This window comes from Octopus bimaculoides, chromosome 1, assembly GCF_046866305.1.
Source record: "Octopus bimaculoides isolate indiv1 chromosome 1, ASM4686630v1, whole genome shotgun sequence".
NCBI lineage: Eukaryota > Metazoa > Mollusca > Cephalopoda > Octopoda > Octopodidae > Octopus > Octopus bimaculoides.
Genome location: NC_142928.1, coordinates 95158939 through 95179721, shown reverse-complemented (window position 1 = coordinate 95179721; position 20783 = coordinate 95158939). Strand labels below are relative to the sequence as shown.

The 20783-nt window shown below is 36.6% G+C and overlaps 1 protein-coding gene across 3 annotated transcripts in view; it reads left to right on the top strand.

The window, feature by feature from the left end:
• The window catches only part of LOC106873159 (uncharacterized), a 329246-nt gene that overhangs the window by 174351 nt on the left and 134112 nt on the right, over positions 1-20783 (top strand). For all 3 annotated transcript variants that reach the window (XM_089354161.1, XM_089354165.1, XM_089354155.1), the window contains exons 51-56: positions 9432-9664; positions 12046-12182; positions 14037-14173; positions 15199-15396; positions 16169-16383; positions 20310-20452. In XM_089354161.1, the coding sequence (XP_089210287.1) occupies positions 9432-9664; positions 12046-12182; positions 14037-14173; positions 15199-15396; positions 16169-16383; positions 20310-20452 (1063 nt within the window). The remainder of the gene's footprint in view (positions 1-9431; positions 9665-12045; positions 12183-14036; positions 14174-15198; positions 15397-16168; positions 16384-20309; positions 20453-20783) is intronic.

The window sequence follows — 20783 nt, the reverse complement described above, 5'->3', positions numbered from 1 at the left end:
TTAAAAAACTGATCATTGAAGTCCACAATAAGATAAAATTCATATCACTCAGAAATTTCCTGATTAGTTTTGTAATACTGTAACTATAATGCAATAGGCATTTAGTCATTTAGATCTAGATGCTCTAATTCAGTTAGCTCTTGTAATTTTGAATCTGAGATATAGATCCTATTCTAGATAAAACATTTGTTTATTACAAGTAACATACTCCATTGATCTCATACTTATTCCCAACACCTGGATGAATGAAGAGAGTAGAACTATATGCACTAGAGCTAGCTCTTAAACTCACAAACTACTCAGTTCCTTCCACTCTAAAAGGATCTACCCTGGCTTTGGAAATGCATTACAATATGTCTCAGCTCCAAGAAAGGTAAGCTGTTTGAGCCTGTGAACTGTCATCCTCTTTCCCTCACTTTTAATATCCTTAGGTAATGGTGACAGTCATTAACAGCAGCCTCTGCCAATGCAGTGAATCACTCTCTCTCTCTCTCTCTCTCTCTCTCTCTCTCTCTCTCTCTCTCTCTCTCTCTCTCTCTCTCTCTCTCTCTCTCTCTCTCTCTTCTCTCTCTCTCTCTCTCTCTCACTCTCTCTCCCTCCATGATCCAAAAAGTAAGACCTACTGATGACCTACTTTCCTCTGTCACCCACCAGTGAGTGCTTGCCTTTGAGGAATTTGGTGAAAATTGTTGTCACCTTCATCATCAGCAAAACTTTCAACTATGGCCAGCATACAAATCACCAGTCAAAATTTCTTGTCTATGAACTCCACCCATTTCTTTTCTTTCCTCAGTAGCTTCTTCTCAGATCACACTCTTGCCATGTATTGACAGAGCTCTTTCTATACTATCAATTCTGGCATGCCCCAGTGTTTGTTTTGCCTTCCATTCTCTTCAGTGACTCATTTACTGCCACATTTAGCAATACCCATTCTTATGTTGATGAGGTTATCCTCCATTCCTGTTTACCATTCTCCAACCTTGCAACTTACAACTTATTGCTCACAACTTAAGGCTACATTACAAATACACATTGACTCTATGAACAAAAAGTATCATCCTTCAACTGCAAGTAAACACAAATGCTATTCATATGAAAAAACTTACACTAAGTAAACTACCTCACTCACCTTAATCATGAGCACTCAGCTGGAATGCTTGAAGTTGTTCTAATCATTGGATTTCACTAGAAGGTCTCTCATGGTAAAAGTATTTTCTAAACATATCTAGGATCACATTCCAGTGACTTCTCCTTCTCTTCATAACCAGAAGAGAATCTTCCAACGATTATCAATGAGCAGAAACTCACAATGAAGTATTGCACTCAAATCTGAAATAGTGATACTATACTGCTGCTTACACAGAAATCCTAGAACACAACCTCAAAATGGCCGCCTGAGTGGTATAAAGTCATTTACAAACACTCTCCAACCTTTTGTCCACAGGCAAGCTGTTTTCTCTTTCTCTACCCTTTTTGCTGCTACTATAATGGGCTCTGCTCCTTGGAGCTGGCTGGGCTCATACAAGCATTCCATTCCTTTTGCCTTCTCTCATCATCTTTGTGGTATCCACCATCCTACGCATGTTACATCAGACAACGGTGAATAGCGACAGTTGCATAACAAGTTAAAGTTTTGTGAAGAGAGAGAAAGAATGATAATATAAAGATAGATGTGAAGTGACAGAGGTGGAAGTGGGAACATATATTCAAGCACATAATTTCACTGATACAAATTACACATATACAACAAATAAATTTACACAAAACATTTTTTGACTTAATATTGGTTTCAAATTTACGTACAATGCCAGCAAGTTCAGGAGAGGGGGTAAGTTGATCATAGTGATCCCAGTGCTCAACTGGTACTTATTTTATCGGCCGTAAAAGGATGAAAGGCAAAGTTAATCTCAGCAGAATTTGAATTCAGAGTGTAAAGATGGTTGAAATGCTAAGCATTTTGCCTGGTGCAATAATGATTCGGCCAGCTTGCCACCTTTTTTCTTAACATAATATTAAAGAAGAAAACTTAACTTTTTAATTACACCCAACCATCCAAGAAAGGGAGAAACACATAATACAGACTTAGATATGCAATACACAAAAAAACGGATAAAGTTGTTGTATCACAAACATTTCAATCATAGGTCTACAACAACTGCATCTGAATCCATAACAAGGCTTTTTCAATTGAGAAATAAAAGGTCTTCAGGTTCTGGCTATATATAAATGAGAAACCCATTCTAAATTATCTCGCTGACGTACTATGACGAAATACCCAAGATGCAGATAAGATAGAGATTTTTATTTATTTACGGCCTCAAACATCTCAATACCTTGCGCTTTAGTTTTTTTCCCTTATTATTTATCTTGTTTCTCTCCATGAAATTCAATTGAATTCAGTTGTTGTCTTAAATTCATGCTTATTCATTTTCTAAGCTTCCTAAATTCATGCTACGTTATATTCTAATCACCCAGAATTCATTGCTCTTTTAAAAAATTACGATTTATGCAATGTTGTCTCTCAAATATTTAAAATCTACAATTAAGAGCCCTCTCTACTCGCTGGCGGTACCTACCCACCACCACTACCCATTTTCCTTTATTCAAAAATTCTTATCGCTCCTTAAAATTATGGCTTTTAAGTGTTGATTTCTCAGCCCAAGAATTACAGCGTGATGTGCTGCTTGACTGGTCCCCCCCCTCTCTCTCTCTCTCTCTCTCTTTATATATATATATGATGATGATGATGATGATCTTTTCTCCCGCCATGCCTCTGTCTACCCCTCCATCCTCTCTCTCTCCCCTTCGTAGTTTTTCCTTTAAGGTCTTCAGGTTCTGGCTATATATAAATGAGAAACCCATTCTAAATTATCTCGCTGACGTACTATGACGAAATACCCAAGATGCAGATAAGATAGAGATTTTTATTTATTTACGGCCTCAAACATCTCAATACCTTGCGCTTTAGTTTTTTTCCCTTATTATTTATCTTGTTTCTCTCCATGAAATTCAATTGAATTCAGTTGTTGTCTTAAATTCATGCTTATTCATTTTCTAAGCTTCCTAAATTCATGCTACGTTATATTCTAATCACCCAGAATTCATTGCTCTTTTAAAAAATTACGATTTATGCATTGTTGTCTCTCAAATATTTAAAATCTACAATTAAGAGCCCTCTCTACTCGCTGGCGGTACCTACCCACCACCACTACCCATTTTCCTTTATTCAAAAATTCTTATCGCTCCTTAAAATTATGGCTTTTAAGTGTTGATTTCTCAGCCCAAGAATTACAGCGTGATGTGCTGCTTGACTGGTCCCCCCCCCCTCTCTCTCTCTCTCTCTCTCTTTATATATATATATGATGATGATGATGATGATCTTTTCTCCCGCCATGCCTCTGTCTACCCCTCCATCCTCTCTCTCTCCCCTTCGTAGTTTTTCCTTTAAGGTCTTCAGGTTCTGGCTATATATAAATGAGAAACCCATTCTAAATTATCTCGCTGACGTACTATGACGAAATACCCAAGATGCAGATAAGATAGAGATTTTTATTTATTTACGGCCTCAAACATCTCAATACCTTGCGCTTTAGTTTTTTTCCCTTATTATTTATCTTGTTTCTCTCCATGAAATTCAATTGAATTCAGTTGTTGTCTTAAATTCATGCTTATTCATTTTCTAAGCTTCCTAAATTCATGCTACGTTATATTCTAATCACCCAGAATTCATTGCTCTTTTAAAAAATTACGATTTATGCAATGTTGTCTCTCAAATATTTAAAATCTACAATTAAGAGCCCTCTCTACTCGCTGGCGGTACCTACCCACCACCACTACCCATTTTCCTTTATTCAAAAATTCTTATCGCTCCTTAAAATTATGGCTTTTAAGTGTTGATTTCTCAGCCCAAGAATTACAGCGTGATGTGCTGCTTGACTGGTCCCCCCCCTCTCTCTCTCTCTCTCTCTCTTTATATATATATATGATGATGATGATGATGATCTTTTCTCCCGCCATGCCTCTGTCTACCCCTCCATCCTCTCTCTCTCCCCTTCGTAGTTTTTCCTTTAAGGTCTTCAGGTTCTGGCTATATATAAATGAGAAACCCATTCTAAATTATCTCGCTGACGTACTATGACGAAATACCCAAGATGCAGATAAGATAGAGATTTTTATTTATTTACGGCCTCAAACATCTCAATACCTTGCGCTTTAGTTTTTTTCCCTTATTATTTATCTTGTTTCTCTCCATGAAATTCAATTGAATTCAGTTGTTGTCTTAAATTCATGCTTATTCATTTTCTAAGCTTCCTAAATTCATGCTACGTTATATTCTAATCACCCAGAATTCATTGCTCTTTTAAAAAATTACGATTTATGCAATGTTGTCTCTCAAATATTTAAAATCTACAATTAAGAGCCCTCTCTACTCGCTGGCGGTACCTACCCACCACCACTACCCATTTTCCTTTATTCAAAAATTCTTATCGCTCCTTAAAATTATGGCTTTTAAGTGTTGATTTCTCAGCCCAAGAATTACAGCGTGATGTGCTGCTTGACTGGTCCCCCCCCCCTCTCTCTCTCTCTCTCTCTTTATATATATATATGATGATGATGATGATGATCTTTTCTCCCGCCATGCCTCTGTCTACCCCTCCATCCTCTCTCTCTCCCCTTCGTAGTTTTTCCTTTAAGGTCTTCAGGTTCTGGCTATATATAAATGAGAAACCCATTCTAAATTATCTCGCTGACGTACTATGACGAAATACCCAAGATGCAGATAAGATAGAGATTTTTATTTATTTACGGCCTCAAACATCTCAATACCTTGCGCTTTAGTTTTTTTCCCTTATTATTTATCTTGTTTCTCTCCATGAAATTCAATTGAATTCAGTTGTTGTCTTAAATTCATGCTTATTCATTTTCTAAGCTTCCTAAATTCATGCTACGTTATATTCTAATCACCCAGAATTCATTGCTCTTTTAAAAAATTACGATTTATGCAATGTTGTCTCTCAAATATTTAAAATCTACAATTAAGAGCCCTCTCTACTCGCTGGCGGTAACCCGCCCTCCCACCCCCTCCACCGGAAGTTCATTCGTCTGTCATCCCACCCCCTCCACCGGAAGTTCATTCCTCTGTCATCCCACCCCCTCCACCGGAAGTTCATTCCTCTGTCATCCCACCCCCTCCCACCGGAAGTTCATTCCTCTGCCATCCCACCCCCTCCACCGGAAGTTCATTCCTCTGTCATCCCACCCCCTCCACCGGAAGTTCATTCCTCTGACATCCCACCCCCTCCACCGGAAGTTCATTCCTCTGCCATCCCACCCCCTCCACCGGAAGTTCATTCCTCTGTCATCCCACCCCCTCCACCGGAAGTTCATTCCTCTGTCATCCCACCCCTCCACCGGAAGTTCATTCCTCTGTCATCCCACCCCCTCCACCGGAAGTTCATTCCTCTGTCATCCCACCCCTCCACCGGAAGTTCATTTCTCTGTCATCCCGCCCCCTCCACCGGAAGTTCATTCCTCTGTCATCCCACCCCTCCACCGGTAGTTCATTCCTCTGTCATCCCACCCCTCCACCGGAAGTTCATCCCTTTGTCATCCTGTCAACCTCGGCTGTCTCCCGGAACCCATCTAGTGGCCTTGGCCATCCTCTCCCCTACCTTTGGGTAGCGCATTAAGGTTGAGAAATGTTTGCAGGTTGTAGGTAATGTTTTGCTTATGAATTCTTCCAATTGCAAGTTTTCTTTTCAGGTACACGACACTGCTTTTCCTCTTCCCAGGCTACAGGCCCACACCCCCAACACCCATACTGTTAGGATTGGCACTCTCAACGTCGGCACGCTGAAAGGTAGATCTGGTGAAATTGTTGAGATGCTTGAACGGAGATGCGTAGATATGTGCTGCATCCAGGAAGTAAGATGGAGAGGAGGTTCTGCAAGGTTCCTCACAGGCAAAGAACACAGGTACAAGATTTTCTGGGCAGGGAACACTGACGGGGTCGGGGGCGTAGGAATACTTCTAGCGGAGAAATGGGTGGATAAGGTAATCGAGGTCGTTAGAGTAAGTGACAGAGTACTTAAGATCAGACTAGTGCTTCATCATAGATTAGCTACTGTCATCTCAGCCTATGCACCTCAACCTGGGCTACCAGATGGTCTGAAAGACCAATTCTATGACACCCTCTTGCAAACTACCTCGTCGACGAGTGACAGGGACCTTCTCTTTGTGGCTGGAGACTTCAACGGTCATGTCGGACGTCGTGCTGGGGGCTTCCATGGCATACATGGAGGCTATGGCTTCGGTTCCCGCAACGAGGAGGGAACCAGACTGCTGGAGTTCTGTGATGCAACCAATCTTATGGTCTGCAATACCAACTTCAGGAAACCTGCCAGTCACCTAGTCACCTACCGCTCCGGCAGACACTCTAGCCAAATCGACTACATCCTCGCCAGAAATAGGGAAAGAGGGCGGCTTATAAATGCCAAAACCTACCCTGGCGAAGAATGTACCCCACAACATAGATTAGTAGTTAGCGACTTTGGGATCAAGGCAAAATGGGTGCCCAGAATTAGACAGGCTTGGAGAAGAAGGGTGTGGAAGCTTAAAGACCCTGCAAACGGACAGAGACTTAGAGACAAGTTACTTGAAGCATTTAACGAAATAGAAGGGGATATAGCATCATACAACGTGGAAGACAATTGGAGATTTCTGCGGGACAACCTGTTGAAAGCCACCGACCAGATTTGTGGGTGGTGTAAGGTCCCCTCCCAACCCAGAGTAACGTGGTGGTGGAACAAGGAGGTAGACAGGGCTATTAGACAAAAGAAACAAGCTTGGAAGGACTGGAAGAACGGTGGTAGCAGGGAATTGTACCAATGTGCCAGAAGGGAGGCTAGGCGACAGGTTTATTTAGCCAGAGGGGAAGCAGATAAGGAAAGATTTGCCAATGTTCTGCGCCGTGAGGACCAAAGACTCGAGGTATTTCGGGTTGCAAGACAGTGTAGGAGAGAGAATAGTGATGTTGTAGGAGAGAAATGTGTTCGCATGGATGATGGTACGCTTGCATTAAATGAGGATGCAAAGAAAGAGGTCTGGAGATGCCACTACGATAGATTGCTTAATAAAGAGAATGAATGGGAGAAAGAGAGCCTGCCTTATGTCGACCCAATAGAGGGACCAGCTATCCGAGTTGATAGTACCAGGGTAGATAAAGCAATTAAGAGTATGAAGACCGGGAAAGCCCCCGGCCCATCAGGAATCACTGCAGAGATGCTCAAAATATCTGGCAGTGTTGGCTATAGCCTAGTCACCCGTATTACGAACCAGGTGATACACGAAGGAGTCATACCCTATGACTGGTGTAGCAGCATCATAGTCAACTGCTACAAAGGTAAAGGGGACGCTTTAGATACAAATAATTACAGAGGCATCAAGCTGTTAGATCAGGTTATGAAAGTTACAGAGAGGGTCATAGCCCAACTAATTAGGGAGCGAATCAATTTAGATGAGATGCAGTTTGGGTTCGTGCCAGGTAAAAGCACTACTGATGCCTTATTTCTAGTGAGACAGTTGCAAGAGAAATACCTAGCCAAGGATAAACCTCTGTACCTGGCTTTCGTTGACATGGAGAAAGCCTTTGACAGGGTCCCCCGATCCCTTATCTGGTGGTCAATGAGGAAACTTGGGATAGAAGAATGGCTAGTGAGAGCTGTGCGAGCCATGTACAGAGATGCGGCCAGTAAGGTGAGGGTTGGAAATGAGTACAGCAATGAATTCCGGGTAGAGGTAGGGGTCCACCAAGGTTCCGTCCTCAGCCCCCTATTATTTACCATAGTCCTCCAGGCAATCACAGAGGAGTTCAAGACAGGTTGCCCCTGGGAGCTCCTCTATGCTGATGACCTTGCCCTAATTGCGGAGTCACTATCAGAACTAGAGGAGAAGTTTCAGGTGTGGAAGCAAGGTCTAGAATTGAAGGGCCTTAGAGTCAACCTAGCTAAAACCAAAATCCTAATAAGTAGGAAGGTAGATAAAACACAAACCCCTTCAGGTAGATGGCCCTGCTCAGTATGTAGAAAAGGAGTAGGTAGTAACTCTATAAGATGTACCCGGTGCAAGCTATGGACACATAAGAGGTGCAGCAACATCAAAGGCAGGTTAACTAGCAAGTTAGTTTTTGTTTGTGGCAGATGTTCAGGTGCAATAAAGACTGCAAACAAACAGGAAACAACTTCTATCTCATTCCAGGGTGAAAAACTAGAGGTAGTCGATAGCTTCCGCTATCTGGGCGACCAAGTTAGTAGTGGGGGTGGGTGCGCTGAAAGTGTAGCTGCTAGAATAAGAATAGCCTGGGCAAAGTTTAGAGAGCTCTTACCCCTGCTGGCGACAAAGGGACTCTCACTCAGAGTAAAAGGCAGACTGTATGACGCATGCGTACGAACAACCATGCTACATGGCAGTGAAACATGGGCTGTAACTGCTGAGGACATACGTAAGCTCGCAAGGAATGAAGCCAGTATGCTCCGTTGGATGTGTAATGTCAATGTGAATACCCGTCAGAGTGTAAGTATCTTGAGAGAAAAGCTGAACATTAGAAGCATCAGTTGTGGCGTGCAAGAGAGACGATTGCGCTGGTATGGACATGTGGTGAGAATGGAGGAGGATAGCTGCGTGAAAAAGTGCCACACCCTAACAGTTGAGGGAACCCGTGGAAGAGGTAGGCCCAGGAAGACCTGGGCTGAGGTGGTGAGGCAAGACCTTCGTACATTGGGCCTCACCGAGGCGATGACTACGGACCGAGACCTTTGGAAATGGGCTGTGCGTGAGAAGACCCGGCAAGCCAAGTAAGATCGTTGCCAGTGCCCCTGGACTGGTTCTTGTGCGGGTGGCACATGAGATGCACCATTTTGAGCGTGGCCGTTGCCAGTACCGCCTGACTGGCTCCTGTAGGATTTTCGAGCGAGATCGTTGCCAGTGCCCCTGGACTGGCTTGTGCGGGTGGCACATAAAAGACACCATTTCGAGCGTGGCCGTTTTCGTGCGGGTGACACGTAAAAGCACCCACTACACTCTCTGAGTGGTTGGCGTTAGGAAGGGCATCCAGCTGTAGAAACTCTGCCAAATCAGACTGGAGCCTGGTGTTGCCATCCGGTTTCACCAGTCCTCAGTCAAATCGTCCAACCCATGCTAGCATGGAAAGCGGACGTTAAACGATGATGATGATGATGATGATTCACTAATATAGATGTACTTAGATAAATTCTTACAAGAGAATGTTATAAGTATCATGTACTTGGGTCAATTTAATGACACACTAAAATGTGTGACAGGCACAACTACTAGAAATTATTGGTTTTGCTGTTCTCTTCTTCATTATTGTTGCTCTAAATAGTAAATGCTAGATATGTCTTTTTCCTTTGTAGATGTATGTTCTCCTGACAACTGATCCAGAAAATATTCATAGAACTGTCAGTTACTTTGAAATTGTTAAAGAAATGTTCCAGTTCCAAAATTTAATGGATTCTTTAACAAAAAATCCCCCACAATTCTTCATAAGTTCAAACAACAACTGGTTGGATTCCAAAGCTTATGGAAATACATTTGAAATATTACAAAAAAAGCTAAAAGAACTTGAACAAGAGTTAATGGTATCAAGGTAAGAGTATGCGACACTACATTATCAATAATATTTTTTTTTTTTTTTTTTGCTATTTCTGTGTATTTTTATATTCCAGGCACTGATAACATTCACTAATTTTTTAAAAACTAACATTTTTATTTATCTCATTATTTTGATCAGCACACAAGATTTTGCTACCTATAGTATAGGTTTCTGCTCCTTTGTATCCTTAATGGAGTTTGATAAATATTCATTAATATTCACACAAGGCCAGCAAAAGAGGAAAAGTAAAGTTGACCTTGGCAACATTTAAACTCAGAAGGTAGAAACAGATGAAATGCAGCTAAGCATTTTGCCCAGCATGCTAATGATTCTGCCAGCTCACCACCTTGAGTCTGATTAATATTAAGGAAGGTTTTTTTTCATCTTTTTGTATAAACGCATCATTTAAGATTACTGTGTTATGATGTTCACCTTACAATGTTTTACAAAATCAGTGATTTTATGACACTGTATTTTTTATATATTGTAAGCAAGGTCAGACTACCGCCATGCCTGGCAAACAAGTGCCCAATAAGATCGAAATCACATGGTCTGGTGGTCTGGAAACTAGGATGATAGAAATTCTCTCCTGCTTGCAATAAATATTGAGTGTGAAAGTGCACTGAATAAACCAGCTGGATGAGGTGTTTTCCTGGGCTTAAAATAGTAGTATCATCATCTGTTAGAGAACACCCACATTAAAGTGGCAATAAACTCTCTCTCTCTCTCTCTCTCTCTCTCTCTCTATATATATATATATATATATATATATATATATATATATATATATATATATATATATATATATATATATATATATGTATATTTATTTATATATATATATATATATATATATATATACATACACATACATACACACGTATATATATCATACATGTATATAAACACATACACACATACACCTTGTACAAAGAATTACATCTATGACTTTAACTAGTCATTTAATTTTTCCAATTTTTAATGGGTTTCCCATCAAGGTTTTGCTTGAATTATTGTGATATGTAATTTTCCACTAGATCATAAACTACAGTATTTTTCTGCAATAAAACAAAGGAAAGAAATGTAATATGTCTTACTTAACAGTTTAAAAATAATGGATTGCAACAAGGTTTAAAATCATGAACTAATAATTCTAATTTATGCAGGTTTCAAACCTAAAAACTTTGGAGGGATATAAAGATAGAGGGATATGACACCTATGCTTTCTCTTGAGGTATCTTTTGGAATAAAAATATAAGTTGTAACCCAAAGTACATTCTTGTTTCCACTTTCCACTTTCTAGCTTCTGGTTGAAGCCCATATCTGAAAATAACCTAAGAAATGAACCATCAAATAATATAAGATTTTAACAATTTGTTTCTTAGATAAGCACATACATTATACACTTGTTCTTCACTTCAGCTTTATTATTGATCTTATTCTTATTGTTATTGTTATTTTAGTGTCCTTTGAAATCTTTTGTCACACCTCCTGTGACCTCTTCAGCAACTCACTATCCCACATGTCTCTGAGATAGGCAGTCATTGAAGATGTCACAGGAGCAGTGATGAAAGATTTCGGACAAAGGACGCTAAAATTAGAACAATAATAAAACTAAAGTGAAGAACAAATTTATCATGTATGTGTTGTATGTTTATTTGTCAAAAAGAAAAAAATTGACCATCCTGAAATATAACACTTTCTTAGATAATGTTATGTTGTATATGTTGAAAAAGTGACCAATTTTTAAATCACTCTTTATATACTCTATGAATACAATATCACTGATGAAATTTTACCTTAGAGCTTTCAAGAAAGTCTAGTAGTAAAAAAACGTATGAAGGTCAACAAAAGATATAGAGAAAGTTGTGAGGCTAGATTTAAAGATGTGACTCTGACAAGATAATACAACATTGAAATGTGCTGACATGTTGCATTGAAGGCTCAAAATTATGAGTTAAACATGTTAAAACAAGAATTGTAATGACAATAAGTTGGAAAAATATGTTTATAGTCAAAGTTATATGATTGGTCATATGCTGCCGAAAGAATTTCTTTTTTTTTTCATCTCTAGCTTAAAGATAAACTTAACTTATACGCATTCTTTATAACATAAAAGATAAACCGTATGATACAACTACTTCAGGTGATAATCACCTTCAAGATTTAATAACCTTTAATGAATTCTAGATTATTTAGAGCAGAAATGTTCACGATGATATTTGGCTACATTAGAAATACCTGTGAGGAATGCTTATTCTTTCTCTTAAAGTAAAACTTGTCAGTGTACAAAAAAACATTTCTGAACAAAATATATGTCTCCTATAAATTAATATAAAATATATATTCCCTTTTTATCTTTTCTTTTGTTTTAGTACTAAACTGGAGATAAATATAATGAAAATTATTGAAATGATTGGTGACATGACTGGATTAGAAATGCAAAATACCAATATTCTTGTGGAACAAAAATTCATTGAGTTTATCAATGCAAATCTAGAAGTTATTTCTGGTAAGTATTTCCTGAATTCCTTTGAAATTATACATATATATAATTTCATACATGTATGTGCATGTGTAAATATATATCACATGTATGTATATATATATATATACATACATATATATATATATATATATATATATATATATATATATATATATATATATATATATATATATATATATATATACATATATATATATATATATATATATATATATATATATATATATGCATATATATATATATATATACATACACACACACATATACATATATATATATGTATATATATCACGTGACCAGGTGACCAACTAGGCTATCAGATGCTGTTAAATATTGCTAATGCATTTTTGCGTTGTTTTAGCCTTCAAATGATGCCACCCCACTGGTGTGTGTATATATATATATATATATATATATATATATATATATATATACTACCTGAATGGCCCAGCATTGCCTGAGTTACTGCTGTTCTTATTCAGTTTAGTAAACAAATATAAAGATATATTTTCATAATTATTTCAAAATATCTATATTTTATTGAAAAATATCCAAATTGTAATGATAATAGAATTTCAAACTGAAAATCTGTCAATGTTGAAGCACCTCAGGGCAAATAATATACATTGTGTAATTTTCTGTTTGTGTCAAAATGAATAAATTGTTGCTGCTTCCAACATGTGAGCAAGCAACAGGTGAGATGAGTCAAGATTCCTAAGCAACATAATGGGAGCGCCCAGTTTTAGTGTCAAGTTATGTGGTGGCATCCCAGTGGGTTTAAATGTGTTCAGAAATTCAACAGGGTATTGAACAACCTGATCTTGATCAACTGTTGTCAATTGATTGAAAAATCATTTCTAATATATCTGTTAACTTTTGAAGAAATTCATGACTGAGTTTATAAAACATTTCATTAGTTGGAGCTAGTATAACTCTTTCACATTGCCAGTTTACATCAGTGAAATTGACATATAAATTAGGAAATACTTTATCCATAAGATCCCTAAGAGAAAGTATCATTTGACTGCATGTAATTTGAGTTGAATGTTAATATTTCATTACCAACCTTAAAAAGCTCGTATGATCGCCTTGTAGAAGTACTCTGATGTTGCTTGTTAGATGAAGTTTTTCACATGTCTCCAAAGGTACGATTTTTATAAGCATGCATTGACCTCATCAGCTTTTGATTCTTTGTGGATAACTGGCAATCATCATCATCATCATCGTCGTTTAATGTCCGCTTTCCATGCTAGCATGGGTTGGATGATTTGACTGAGGACTGGTGGACCAGGAGGCGACACCGGGCTCCAATCTGATTTGGCAGAGTTTCTACAGCTGGATGCCCTTCCTAACGCCAACCACTCCAAGAGTGTAGTGGGTGTTTTACGTGCCACCGGCACGAGGGCCAGTCAGGCGGTACTGGTGATGGCCACACTAGAAATGGTGTATTTTATGTGTCACCTGCATAGGGGCCAGTCCATCGGCACTGGCAACGATCTTGATCAAATGTCTTTTCACGTGCCACTGACACAAGTGCCAGGAAGGCAGCGAACAATCTTGCTCGAATGTCTTTTCATGTGCCAGTGGCACAAATGCCAGGAAGGCGAAGTTGATATGCAAAATTAGCTTAAAATAAAAGTGAAAAGAAACTGAGTTTTGAATGTACTTCTCATTCAATATCATTAAAATATATTTTTTTATATATATTTGATCATATTTTGGTAGTCAGTAATTATGTTCAACTTCAAAATTATGTACCACAGATACTAACTCTTGCTCATATTCCTTTGTTTCCATATAAGAATATTGTGCAGTTACATTTTTAAAATCAAAAATATTCAATACACTCTGTTTCAGCATCTGGTTCATTCAATATGTTTGAGTATATAAATTCTACAGAACTCAGGAAGCTTCTTGGGCAGGTTGAAATTACACCAGAAATTTCTTCATTGTTTGCTGCAACTGCTTTAGACATGTTTATAAATCCTGAGAGGGTAAGTAGTGTAAAAGAAAGAAAATGATCTGATTTTCATTTCCAATAAGTAAAATTAATAATACTCTTAATGAATCCAAGACAAACGACTATATTTCTTTCCACAATAACAGATAACAAAATCAAGAATAAACTATCAAAATTTCTAGAATTATCACCATAAAACTGGTCTGTTAACAAAAAGAAATGAAATCAAATGTTATTATTTTTATTCCTATTTCATTTTTACCACTGTTCTACATTCAACATAGTTACAAGAAATAAACTATCAAAACCAGATAGTTTATTTCAATATAAGAATGATAAGACTTCAACATGATAATGTCCATGGGAAATGTTGAGAAAGAACATGTTAAAAAATCAATTCATACTTTTGATAGAATTTATCTGAATTGATCTCTCAGATTTTTTTTTACTTGAGTATTTGCCAATTTGATGACAACATTAAATAGATAATGAAATGCTATCAACATATTTCTTAGAAACTGTTATTATGTATACTTCTTTTAGAATGAGGGTGTGGGGATTCATGAACACAAAGAGGAGTTAGAATGCTCTGCAATACAGTATGTTATCAAGTATATTGATCATTGTATTTTTGAGACCTAAACTTTTTAAGATCTAAACTTCAAAGGCTCCAGCTAACTGTTCAGTAACAAATTGTTGTTTTTGGTTTGTTTTTGTTTAGGCAGGTATACTATTTACTTTGTATTCCAGATTTATCACTCATCCACAACACCTGCAAAAATGATACCCTAGGTCTTTTACTATGAGCCTTGGCATAAAATTAGCATTCATATTAAAAAGTGTTTCAGTTACTTGTTTCATATACTAATATTTTAATGTGTTAAGCAAAGTAGTGGTTTAAAAAGATAATATAGAAAAGACAACCAAACACGATATTACTTAAAGACAATCAAAATTCACTAAGTTTATAAGTGCAGCTGCACTATTATATCGATACATCTTTAACTTATATTGAAATTATTTAGATTATAATATATCTGTTGTATATTTTCTCCACAGTTTCTACCATTTATTGAAGATGAGACTCTATGGGAAAAGATGTGTTACAATATGACTCTTTTCCAAAAACTGTTCCCATACTTTAAAGATAAAAGCACTATACAAACAGCATGTGACCTGATAGGACCAGTTAACTTTGAAAACCTCTTACAAGAATTAGAGGAGACACTTCCTGGTTTCAGCAGTCTTTGGGAAATGGTGAGATTTTGTGAACTTTTAATTATTCTTCTCTATGCTACCTGTTAAATTTATTTCACCATTAATCCTTTCTACTATAGGCACAAGGCTTGAAATTTTAGGGAGGCTCAGCTGATTACATCAACCCAGATACTTGACAGTACTTATTTTATTAATTCTGAAAGGTTGAAAGGCAAAGTTGGCCTAGGTGGAATTTGAACTCAGAACTTAAAACTGGAAAAGATGCTCTTAAGCAGTTTATCTAGTGTGTTAATGATTCTTTCAGCTCACCACCTTTATTTCATCATTAATCAAATGTATAACTTCAATGTTTTATAGATACACGGTATATAATGTGAAACCCCTTTTGTTTTCCTTTTTTACAATACCCACTTTGTCTCAACATGATCCTGGTATGGAAGGGATACAGGAGTTGAGGACCATTATGGAAGATTGAGATGAATGGGGAAAACATGTGGAAACAGTCTTGGGGTGTCCTGAGGGACGACCTAGATAGACAAACAGACAGACAGACAGACAGATAGATTAATGCTATTTTGTATCTTAAGACTAAGCTACTCTGATTTGAAGATTCCTAGATGAAAATAGAATGTATTTCAAATATTTTCTTATTGATCTGATTCTAGTATAATTCTTTTGCTACAGAAATATAAACAATTGAAATATAATATTTCAATTACCCAGTTAAGTGCTATGAAACTTTGTTTATAATTTTTTCTTGCTATTAATGATAAGAATGTTACCTTATATATTTATAAACTAATATTTTCAGTTTAAACTTTTTGAAAATGGTACATTGAGTGAAAAACTTTCAGTAAACTACACAGCATATGAGATGTCTAGAAAGAAACTGGAATCATTAATTGGTTATTTGGTGATGCAGCCTCCAAAATTCATATGGAATGATAACACAAATTTGACATTGGATTCCTTTAACAAATATTTTATCAACATAACAGGAGAAGACTTACTTGCGAAACTTGCCAAGTATGTTAAAAATTTATAACTTTTATCTAAACCTAAGATTTCCCCACATACCGTCATTAAGATTTTGTAGTAGTTGGCATTTAAAACAATTATCAGAACTTATTTCAAGATTGACCATATTCATTATCATCTATGATTTCCATTCGTTTTACAATTCTTGAATTGGAAGCTTCTCATCAATTCACACCATTGCTGCATCTCCAACTCTTACACTATCAACTCTGCTATATTTTAAGGTTTAGTAATGCTTCCTTCCACTCTCTCCCTTCAGTGCAATACTTGCTGTCATATCTAGCTACTCTCATATAGTGGAGGCACAATGGCCCAGGGGTTAGGGCAGCGGACTCGCGGTCGTAGGATCACGGTTTCGATTCCCAGACCAGGCATTGTGAGTGTTTATTGAGCAAAAACACCTAAAGTTCCACAAGGCTCCAGCAGAGGATGGTGGCGAACCCTGCTGTACTCTTTCACCGCAACTTTCTCTCACTCTTCCTGTTTCTGTTGTACCTGTATTTCAAAGGGCCAGCCTTGTCACACTCTGTGTCACGCTGAATCTCCCTGAAAACTACATTAAGGGTACATGTGTCTGTGGAGTGCTCAGCCACTTGCACATTAATTTCTCGAGCAAGCTGTTCCGTTGATGGGATCAACTGGAACCCTTGTCATCAAAACCGACAGAGTGCCAACCAACCACTCTCATATAAAGGTTGTAGTCTCTTTGTTTTTATTCCTTTATAATATTCCACACACAGGACTCATGCTAGATATCAACTATATGTATGAACAGACACTTTAAGAATATCTTTTAATGTACAATATCAAACTCATGTTCTTTAACTGTACAATGACACTCACCACATATTCCTGAAAGAGTCTTGTACCTCACTATCTCCATAGATGAACTACAGGTACCTATAATACTTAAATTTATTATAAATACCAAGCCTCACAATCTCTTGATAATCTCTCTTGATAATCTCTCATGATAAACACACATCTGTAACATTACTTCACTTATATTGTGATTTTCATATTCGTGATTTATTCTAAATAAATTTTTTTATGAATGCTTTTCTCCCTTTTATATCTAAGAATATATCAAATTTTAAAAAGTATCAAAGTCTTTGGCAACATACAAGACAAGTTTTTAAAACAATAATAATTCTTACCTGAACACATTACCTGGGAACTAGTTTTTTTTTAAATAGTCATTAAACATTGCTAACTCTGAATCAAAGAAGATAAGTTTTTCTTTCAAGACCAGAAACAATATCTGTTTTGAAACTGTTGTAGATTCTCTATTAGAATGTTGTTCATGTTGGCATGGCTGTGTGGTAAGAAGCTTGCTTACCAATCACATAGTTCCAGGTTCAGTCCCACTGAATGGTACCTTGGGCAAGTGTCTTCTGCTGTAGCTGTGTGCTGATCAAAGCCTTGTGAGTGGATTTGGTAGACAGAAACTGAAAGAAGCCTGTCATATATATGTATATATATATATATGTATGTTTGTGTGTCTGTATTTTCCCCCCCACCATCACTTGACAACCGATGTTGGTGTGTTTACATTCCCGTAGCTTAGTGGTTCGGCAAAAAGAGACCGATAAAATAAATACTAGGCTTACAAAAAATAAGTCCTGGAGTTGATTTCGTCAACTAAAGGTGGTACTCCAACATGGAAGCAGTCAAATGACTGAAACAAGTAAAAAAAATAAAAGAATATATCTGTACTAGTGTTATGTTGACTTGCAGAGAAATGTTTCACAGAAATATCTTTCAGTTGTGACATATTTATTTTATCTTCTTCAATAGGAAAAAAAAAAAGACACAAGCACTGCTCATCCCAAGAAAACATCATCTTACTTCACCCCTCTTAAACAATAACAGTAGGCAACTAGATCATAATGATTGTTCCAAATACTAGGCCTTATTATTATTGAGGATTTCTCATAGTCAATGCACATCCCTAACATAGTTTGGACTGTACCTCAAAGACTGAATTTTGTCTTTAAAGATATAAAATATTTCATCACCCTAAAACTGCCAACCTTCTACAAAGCTCAAGTGAGACAAACGATTACTATTTGGGATAGTGCTGCCTCTACAAAAATATTCTAAATTACATCCAGGGAAAGTTGGTTAAACTGATTAGCATAACATCACTTACAGATATACCTCAGCCTTTGATCTTTCCACAGATATGCTGTCTATTTTTCTTTGCCCTTTTCTGGCAATACTATAATGGTCCATGCTCCTAAGAGCTGGCACATCTTGTGCTACTTCTACTCAGGAACTCTTGATTCAAACAGTTCTCTTCCTCTGATCACCCACATTGTGTCCAACCTCACAACTTTTGAACTAACTACCACACCCAGTTCTTCCTCTTCATCCCTCTGAAATCCCCTCCCTGATGAATGTCTTAACTGCAGTCATCAATTTAAAATAATTTAGCAGAATGTCATCAATCTCACAAGTCTCTGAAAGCCTGCACTTTCTGCAGGCATGGCTGATTAAAAACCATTTTTGGCAGCATTGAGAAAACAAACCATGGAACAGATTAGCCATCTTTCACCTACTGACACACTATAATCACTATATAATCACTTAATCATTAGCTCTGTTGCAACAGTTCCTGCACTTCTGAACAAATACTCAGTGTACTATTCTATTTTTTTTTTTATCTTTTCTGACTCCCTCCTTTTGATAAAATTCATGCTAAACTCTTTGTCAAAGCTTTTGTCCCAAGAATGCTTTCAAAGTATAGAAAAAATGCTATAAGCACTGCTGTTCCTCTTTGAACTAAATACTTGAAAATATATATATAATATACTTAAAACCAATGCTTAATAGTATGCACAATGCAATTTATGATGTTTACAAGCATTAAATAATACAGAAGCTATACATATATAATTTACTAAAACAATGTACACATCAATTGTACTTCACTGTCAAATATATAAAAAAAATCTGATTTACTTTAATTGAAACATTCATAACAACACAGATATGAAATCATTCAGTATATAAAATACAAGATAATCTTATTTATAAACATTTTAAAAGGATAGGGATTATTAAATTTATGATAATAGAATTGCCCTTCATTATTGATAGTTGACTAAATAATTAGTTGAAACGTAGAATTAAACACTTCTCACTCAAACAGAGATCATTTTGTTGAATACTGCAACAGTCAATTAGTAAAGGTAATTTCAAACAAACTAGACTACAGAATTTCAAATGTCTTATCGTCAACTTTATAAAAAGATCATGAAGAAATATTTATTTGGAGAAAATAGGAGTATCTCACAACTCATGCATTTCATAATGTTCTCACCACAGCATTAAGAAACAAGTCATCATATCAATTTATAGTTACATATATCCACTTAAACTCTATTCCTATTCATGTTTCCTTTGCAACAAATATTCATATATTCATAATTTAATATCACTCACAATACCTTCTATTTGTTACACCAATAATTTAATTCAGAAAATAATACAAATTTTCTAAACAGTGCACTTCAGCTTTCAGAACAAGAACCAGAGAATATAAATCAAACTCAAACAAGACCTAACAAATCAATTTAGCATTCTCAAAATTCATTATTACCTATTCAATATTGGTTTCAAATGTTGGTACAAGGCCAGAAATTTCAGGGGAGGAGATAAGCCAATTACATCAACCCAGTTCTCAACTGGTATTTATTTTATCAACCCCCGAAAGGACAAAAGGCAAAGTCATCCCAGCAGCATTTTAACTCAGAACATAATGTCATCAGAAATGCTGCAAAATATTTATTCTGATGTCGTAACAATTCTGCTACTCATCACTCTTATTACTTATTTGATATTAAGTCCTTTGTTCCTATTATATTCATCTAATGAATGTTTTAATTTCCACCACTCTGTCTCTTTTTCAGTCCTCAGGTAATGGGTAGTTATGTAATGCAATTCTTTGCTATACTGAGTAAATCAATGGGACTTCCATCACAAATGGACATGCAAGTCTATATAGAACAGAAGGTTATGGAATTTTTAATTGCCAATCTAAATCCTATTGTAGGTATGTATTGACAAGCAGTATTTTTTGTTCTTTAATCGACTTTATTTTTCTAAAGACTCATAAACTAGAGATAATTTTCTACTATAATTTTGACTACTGCTATTGTATTTTTCATATGCCTTAACCATAAACACAGCAGTCAAATTTAGACAAACTTCATCTAGCAGATAAATTATTATACTATAAAGAGTCAACTTAAAAACAACAGTTGCTTTCCTTATCTCACAACACAAACAAAGTAAGTGAGGTCAGCAATGGAAATTTTGTGCAGTTAATCATCCATATGTTTGACATACTTAAAATAAAGGTCTTAAATAAATTACTATTACTT